At 39.2% G+C, this 8,822-nt stretch overlaps 1 protein-coding gene across 1 annotated transcript in view; it reads right to left on the reverse strand.

The window, feature by feature from the left end:
• The window catches only part of LOC101863278 (protein HID1), a gene marked incomplete at its 5' end in the record, with an annotated part of 25,532 nt that extends 17,697 nt beyond the window's left edge, over positions 1 to 7,835 (reverse strand). Inside the window, 8 exon segments of the mRNA XM_013084799.2 lie at positions 2,433 to 2,489; positions 3,196 to 3,418; positions 3,755 to 3,812; positions 4,219 to 4,387; positions 5,208 to 5,261; positions 5,601 to 5,645; positions 6,603 to 6,709; positions 7,622 to 7,835. Of these exon segments, the coding sequence (XP_012940253.1) occupies positions 2,433 to 2,489; positions 3,196 to 3,418; positions 3,755 to 3,812; positions 4,219 to 4,387; positions 5,208 to 5,261; positions 5,601 to 5,645; positions 6,603 to 6,709; positions 7,622 to 7,835 (927 nt within the window).
• Between the last annotated feature and the right edge of the window lie 987 nt (positions 7,836 to 8,822).

Raw genomic sequence — 8,822 nt, forward strand, 5'->3', positions numbered from 1 at the left:
GCTGCACTGAACCCAGAACAAAGTGTGTGTCCTTTGTATGAAGACCCAGCGCGTCCTCCTGGCACCATCACTGACACCCGCCTTATATTATAAAACAAAACTGGCTGTACATAATTTTACAATTTAGGATCTTGCCACCAGAGACGCCAGATGATATGTCCTGGATGAAAGTGAAGGTGGTCTGAACTCCAACAGTTTTCATCATGTTTGACTCTCTACCTTAGATAGCAAGTGACTGACTTCAGCCAATTCATCATCTGCAGTGATTGGTGCAACTACTAAAACAGATATGCCACCCTGGTGAGTGCAATGGCCTCGGTGGCCATAGAGCTTGACATCACAGTTGAGCAGAAATTCTCACCAAGGCCATACCCAAATGGAGGTGGATTCAGTCCTAGGCACTATTGAGCGATCGCTCCAAAACGCACTGATGTACATCCCAATGGACTACGTGAACATTGTGCTCCAAGCCAGACGCATCCCCAGGTCCTATGAAGTTATGTACCTGGGCCACAGCTTTTTCAAAGATTTCGTAAAGGTCGGAGAGCACTAAACAATCCATCCAGGGAGAAAAGCAGGCGATCCTACTGTCACTGACTTGCACTCCATACTTTAAAATTCAGTACAAGCTGAACTTTGATGATGGATGGCAGGCGCTGCAAGGACCAAGAAAGCTGAACACCATGTGTACGACGGTTACTGCTGGACCTCTCTGCAAAGACAGATTGAAGACAACTGCCAACCAGTATAAACATCTAGTTGGGTTGAAGGCGGTCCTACCACGATGGAACCACAATTACCATGGAACTTTGCCTCAGTAAGACGTTTTGAAAGCGATCAAGTCAAATTCGATTATTGTTGAGTCTTTCAAAACAATGGTAACTTTTGTCGTATTGCCTTGTTATAGCCACAGGACACAGAGTGAGACAGACATGCTCTTCTATTGTTGAGAAAACTCAATAATGTAGTAGTTGTCAAGCCACGCACCTTGAAGAAAGTTGGCGCATTCTTTGATACTTACAAAGTCTTTTTGTATAATAATAATATATTATTAAGAAGCCAACTTCACTCAAACCATTGCTGAGTTAGCAGAGCTCCTCTGTGGCTTTCTGCTTTCATTTCTTTCTCAGTATTACTTTTTTCCGGGCATTTGAAAGGCCACCCAGTGCCAATAGTACCGTGTCAGACACTGTCATAAATTCTAAAGGCCTGCTGATGCTACTGCTACTACTTTTGTTTTTGTTTTTGTTGTTGTGGTTGTTGTTTTTGTTGTTGTTACTGTAGCTGCTCTCCCTTACCATTCGAACCTCCTGTTCTTCTACTTCAAATATAATTAATATACCCATTGCTGTGTTCTGCTTCTTCTACTTCTATTAAATGTTCCAATTTGTGACTGCTGTTTTTGCCAGAATTGACTCCGTAGCACTGAAATGACAGCAGCTGATAGTATGTTGGTAGCAGTAATATCGTCCTCCTCCTCTTCCTTTTTACTCCTCCTCCTCCTCCTTTTTTCTCCTCACCATCCTCCTCCTCCTCCTCCTCCTCAACCTTCTTCTTCTTCTTCTTCTTTTTCTCCTTCTCCTTCTCCTTCTTCTTCAAAAGATCACGACGATTGAAGAACTGATCAAATACGTTACCATCAAGTGTGGCTTGGCTGCACTCAACCAAACTCGAGGCCAGCAGTGGCTTCCTGATAAAATCGGCCAACCCACAAAATTGAGGGTTGGTCGGTTTTATCAGGGAAAATTTGAGCGACATAACCGTCTAACCCACGCAGTTTCATTAAAAGCGATTTTTTAAGAAAAAAAAGGTCTACAGTTTTTCGGCAAAGTGTTTTTATAACTGTTTAAAGCATTGATTTATCGTTAGACACCTTTGTTTTGAAATAAAACAGTTTTTTCCTTCTCCTGTAAAATTTACCTCGCTGGGGTTAGCCGGTTTTATCACAAGGCCGACGATATGTAGAATTATATTTTCCCTCTTACAGAATGGAGCTACAATTAGAGTATCTGTAATGACTGTAGAGAGAAACATATGGCACAGATCTAGGTATTAAACAATGTGCAAACTGCTAGTGCAGTAATTCATTTTACACAAGAACCTAGCGCATATGGCAGTATATATAAACAGGCCAACAAGTGTTGCATACATGGTAACTGCTGACACCTTTCAAGATTTACTATTGGAACTTTTGAAAGTCCAATTAAACCTTTACAAATTCATAATTCAAAGTCCTCATTGTCATTGCTTATAACCACATGTTCATATTAAATATAACACATATCAGGGTACAGTCAAAGACAATAGAAAATGACTACATCAACAACTCCTCTCCCCCCCCCCCCCCATAACAATGAGAAATATTGGCTATTAGCAAGACAGTAACTTAAAAGGGCAAATAGGCAAAGGGAAAGATAGGCCCGGTGACTCACCTCTTCCCTGTGAATCCTGGACAGATAGTTGAGGAACAGATTGTCTGATCCACCTCCCTGAAAATGACATGTCGGACATGAAGATCAAAATATCGGCACATCTGACGTTCACTTAAGACTTAAAATTGGGAGGCTAGGACACTATACCTCTCTTTTCCACGGTCCAGCTAATTCCTATAGTAACATTATTCACCAAAAAATGCTTATGCACTGTTAGTTGCTTTTCCCAAATTCATCTTTTAAAAATAGTAAATTTAACTTTCCATATATCATTTATCTTGTCCACTCCATAGCTGGTCTACCATTCTTATAATCCTCTTATTTTATTCCCAAATCTCTCCTTTCCCTGCTTAACTGCATTCTTTTACCATTTACCTGCCTTAATTACCTCATGTCATTCCTCTGCCAATTACCTCCCTGTATCTGGTAAAAAAAATAACAGTCCAACCTGCTCTTATAATCACCTGCATAAGACAATCACCTGTACAAACGGACACTTCCCATTCATCTTTTGTGTATTTTTTATATTATGATAACACTGTGTAAGACAGCCACCAGTCTAAGATGACTACTTTTCTCCTCGACACTGGATGGCTGTCTTGGACAGTCAGTTCCATTTACTCACCCCTCCCTGGTAAAAAAAACCAACTCACCTATTCTTCCAGATTAAAAAAAAGCATTTTTCTACCCTTGTAAAACACACTTCCCTACCCTCCCTGGCAAAACACACTTCCCTCCCTCCCCCAGGTAAAAAAACACTTACCTCCCCTCCCTGCTCCATGGCGGTCCCCCCACTAGTGCCGTCCACAGACACTGCCTGAGCGTTACAGTCGTTCTCCATTGTCACACACAGGACCTGCAGCGAGGCCTCCACCAGGGGCTCCCGCGAGTCGGTGAACATCAAGTGGTTGTAGGGCAGCCCGTAGCCCACCGGGTCGTACGAGCACAGGCAGTTGAGCAGCGATGTGAACAAGGGTAATGCATGCCTGGGATAAGATGGGAGTTTATGAGTAAAGAAAAGAACAGCAACAAAATAACAGATCATTAAATGCACGTTTTCTTGAGTGCAGACATTTTTTATAAAGTATCTCAGTCTGTTCTGAAGGATGTTGTATCCCATTCAGTCCGGGTTAACCGTAGTTGACAGAGTTGAAGCAGCCAGCCTCCTGATTTATTTTAAATATGTTGATAGAGGTATAAAACCTTTCTTCAAAAGAAGAAAACACTACTTAGACAACAGCCCAACAGCAAGACAAGCCACAAATACATTTTGCCTGTGTACATGAGACAAACTCAGAATAAGGGAACAAAGCCTGACTGACCTGTTCTCTGTGGAGGTGAAGAACTGAATCCACTGGTTGGGGACCACATGAGCATCCGCTGCAGGACAAAAAAGACAAAACAATGTGTCAGGACAGGGAGAAGGGTTTTTTGTTTGTTTTATTTTAGTTTTTTATTTTAGTAAAAATTTTGCGGCACTTGCGACACAATAAGGTTAAATAAGTGCAGAAAATTAACAAATGCAAAAAAGGAGGAGAGATAAGGACGATAGATGTTTGACAGGAAAAAAGGACCAAACCACACCAGAGCACCCGCCAACCACTCACAAGGAGAGAGTTTACTAGTACCTGACACTCCACTCCACCACAAGTCACAACACTTCAGCCACAAAGACATATATGCTGAACTAGAGCTGGGGGCCTGTACGATATTGAACTAGCATGGGACGGTGGGGCAGTTATGAGATAACAGGCAGCTGATGTAGTATGAGACAGGATACACTCACCAACAGGCGGCAGGTACATCGTTTCCGAGAAGCAGGTGAGCAGCAGTTTGAGCAGCTCGGTGCGGTTCTGGTCATGCACAGTGTTGTGGGGCGGGGAGTGAGCAAAACCCACACCGGCTTCCCAGATGTACTCACAGCTGTCGATGGTGCCCATGTCCTCTGGGTTGTCCTGGGAGATGAACACAGAAAAAATATTGGGAACTGTACCACTTCAATGGAAGATCAATAAGGTATGTCTAATCTTATCTGATGCCTATACTAGAATCTGTGGTGGGTTGATGTATTGGGCATCTTCAGATATTGACAGATAAACCATTATCATTATTGATCTTTAGTATATTGACACTTGGTCATATTTCAAAACTGAACCTCTTTTGAGAATCTAAACCCAAAAATTTCAGGACACACCCTTCTGAAAGGGCCTTCAATGTGCGACTAAGTTGGCACAAAAAACACCAGAAGACTCCTCAATAAAAGTGACAGAGAATGCTTTATACCAACAAGAGAGTTTAGTTTTAGTAAGAGTCTTACGGCACTAACAACATAATAAAGTCACATAAGTGCCGTAGATTAGAGGTGTTACAAGCGAGTAACAAACATAAAAAAAGGAGGAGGAGAGATTAGGACGATAGATGTTTGATAAAAAAGAAGGAGCAAACCACACCAGAGCACCCTCCAACCACCCACTCTATCATGAGAAAAGGAGCCATTTTGTAAAAACAGCCAATATGATTGTAATCTATGTGCCCTGGACATTGAAAGAATATAATGAATCAAACATAATAAAAAAAACTGGTAACAAGCACAAGAAAAAGTCATCAGCTGCATGAACACAAGTGAGTAGAGAGAATGTTTCTGTTATGTGAACAATAGACCCCAACAAAAGTAGCAATTTTTTCATACACACGAATAAATAGACTATTCCTGCAATGTGACTGCAAAACCAAACCACAAACACAATCTATAATAATTTGATTGGAGTGACTTACTGGTCCAGATTTCCTAGATGAAGCCACAGTGAACTCTGGGCAGAAGAGCAAATCCTGATGAATATACAAAAAGGATATGAGTCACCAAAGATGCTGTAGTTTAACTCTGTGTAAAAAAGTAATGCTTAAATGAGAGCAACACAGCTTCTAAAAGTACACACATATTTTTGTCCACAACAAAATTATTTTGAACATGTTTAATTAAATAGAGAAGGGCACCCAGTAATCTTAACACTGAAAAGGATTTCTGCACATTAATTCTAGTCTAATAATCCTTTCTACATGCAAAGGCTTCCAAAAGACAGTAATGGAAACCCTTTGGCAATCCTCCACTTCCCTTTAATTTCCAAGTGACAATTTTGAGCAAGATAAAGAACAAAGTGGTCTACTTACACAAACAGCTGTGATCAGGGACTGGGCCAGAGGTGGACTATCACCCTGCATAAAAAACAACAGGTTTATAAGAATTTTCGAAAAAAACCAAATGAGCGTACCTGACAATGTCTGATAAAGATTTATGATATCATTTTCAGATAGAAATGTTGCTAAAATACAGAAAGTCTTAAGTTTTCACTTTTAACAAATTAAATGAAATAATAGAATTAAGTAAAGTCATAAAATAATTGAGGGACATCACTAAAAAGATTATCACTAATGGCTGACTTTAATATAAAAACCCACCTGAATGAACAACAAATATGTAAAAATATTAAGAAAAGTGTGGACATCAATCATAAATGCCCTGTGTAACAATGAAAGAATGTGCATCTGAACTGGGTCAAAACAATCAAAGGATTCATTAATGACTGACCCCAATAACATACTCGAAAGGTCTTGTCACACACAACACCGGAGAGATACACCCAGATAAATAGACAGATAAAAAAAACATTTTATCCCAATGGACATTTTCTAGCAGTCACTAATATTAATAATAATAGTTAAGTACTCTTACAAACAAATAATGAAACTAAGACTGAAAATGCATCTATGTCAGTAAATATCTTCTTTCTCCTTCTCATTCACCATCTCACAAACATACTCACATTCATATATGCATACAGCACATACCTATTTATGACAAAAACAACCCAACCCCTCACCCCCACTCCAAAATGAAATGTACACTAAGATGTAAATAATGTCGATTGTTCCTTTGATTACCTAGTTTTAACAAAATAAAAAAGCTTCAAACCACTCCATGAGAAGCAACTCCCAGTTAATTTCCATCATCAATACTACATTCTCTCCTCACACACTAATCAACCAACACACTCAGGTTACACATCTGTCCATCTACACTTCACATTACACACTAATCATACAAGAATTTAACTTCACAAACTAGAGTTTACTTTTATGACATGCACACATTGCACACTTCAAACTACCCACCTCCTCCTCCTCCTGACCCGGGAGAGTGGACCAGAAAAACCCTCTCCAGTCTGGGTCCTCGAAGATGTAGGGTAGTATGCGTGTAAGGAGACGGACGCAGTTCAGAACTGTTGAATTTAGACAAAAGAAGTCAAAAACAATAATTTCATGTGATTTATCAAGTAAATAGACAAGTAAACACAATTGTGCAATTTATTCAAAATAGACATCTATAACCAATACCAACAACAGAAGCAGAATAAAGGAGAGCATTTTATTTAGAGTATCTTGTTATGAGATTTTTAGGAATATGTCATCAAAAGACTAAATAATGCAAAACATTTCTTTGATAACTTGAGACCATGACAATAATAAAGCACAATTCAATTTAAACCAAGATTCTGTACAACTAGAATCTTTATTCTGTTGATGAGCTATCACTCCTTTACAATGTAATGGGGGAGGGGGGGATAAATGGGATACGCATGCAACCCATATCCTATTTCAAATGATCAATGACAAGGCTCAGAATAATCACGCAAGGATTTGTATATTACACATATTTGTCAAGGGCATGCAAAATAATGGCCGGTATCCAATCGAGGCCACTTAATGCGAGTTTCTGTGTGAGTATGCGTGTCTCTGTATGTGTGTGTCCGCGCGTGAGTGTGTGTGTGAGGTACATTTATGAGAAAGTAAGTGACAGCCATTACGGTATGGTTAAAAAATAGACCTCCGATAGAGACCAAAATTCTTGTCCAGTAAAGAGACTGAACTGACATGGTGAGCTTGCAAATCTAGTCTTTTAGTCTTAACCACTCTTTGTCTAAAGTAAAAAATCTCTAGAATCTGGCTTCAATCTAAAGCAAACATTTCTGGAATCTCAGCGTGACTCACTCATTCAGCTCAATACATGATATAAAATTATTACAGTGTAGCTTTCAACACTAAACTGTAGATAAAACTTGATAAAATTTATTCTGGAACTCTTTTTTTTAAAGCAAGCAGACACAATAAGAGCTCTTTCTGCAACAGTCTACCTGTTTGTTGTTCCCGTTGTGAGGGACATCCTGTCTCAGCAGCAGTTACCAGTTTTTCAACTGCTTTGTAACACAGAGTTGCTAAATTCGACGGAGACTCCTCTCGTAACGCTCGTATTTCTGCTGCAGGGATGAGTGTAAACACATCTTGTACACATGTGACACTCTCTGACCAAAATTGTTCCCAGAATGCTTCATCATTGGCTTCAATTGGCTGAAACAAAATAAACATGATAAACAACTGAGTTGGTCAATTTCATCATGATACATCCACTTTCTTTTTACAAACACACATCCAATAAATAGAGGTATGACAATTATAATGGGTTGACACACTGTCATCAGAGCAGTGCAGTTCATCAAAGCATCTTCAGTTGTTTTTTTTAATCGGAGAGCAGAGGTTAATATCATAATTATTTATTTAATAAATAGGTTATTTCCCCTCTGTACATGCCTTGCCATGGTGGAGAAGCTTACATGTTTACATGTCATTATGACCCTGAGAGCTACAGTAGGGACTTAAAGATAAGTCCTTGGCAAGTTCTACCGAGCTGTACAGGTTGAAAAGAGAGGGCCCAACAATAGTGCTGCGGGCATTGGGGATGGCCCCCCTCAGAAGTAAAAGTTTGAGTGGTGTTGAGAGCTGATGAATAAATACTGAAGTGAAAGGTAGATACTCGAATAGTAAATTCTCTGTATCTAGCTCTTAATTGTCTAAATCTCTTCAGCAGTGAATAAGCTTATCAACTGTATATATCAGAATTATTAAATAAATTTATAAATTGAGTGCAAATTAGTTAAAATAAGAAATTGAAAGAGAAATTTGAGAACTTTCACATATATAGAAAAATATACCGTACATTATCAGCGAAACCAGTGTATCAAAATGAAGATAAATGTCATGTAATATTTCTATTGAAACTAAGAAAACTATCAATCAAGCTTATCCACACATGTGTTGTGTGCTACTGTAAACCGCATAATAATTCATTGTCCACTGGTCAGAAAACAAAAATATATAAAGCACGCTGGTGCACATTCTTCGGCTACAATACATTCCACTGTCACTGACTGCTTCAGAATCACAGTACTTTTTCATTTTATGTCCACGACAATAAGATAGTTTTTGCTTTGCATTTTCTTAACAGCACAAAATCTTTTACGCAAATTTTTACTTTTAGACCTGCACGCAGATGAACTG

The sequence above is a fragment of the Aplysia californica genome, unplaced genomic scaffold (genome assembly GCF_000002075.1).
Source record: "Aplysia californica isolate F4 #8 unplaced genomic scaffold, AplCal3.0 scaffold00319, whole genome shotgun sequence".
NCBI lineage: Eukaryota > Metazoa > Mollusca > Gastropoda > Aplysiida > Aplysiidae > Aplysia > Aplysia californica.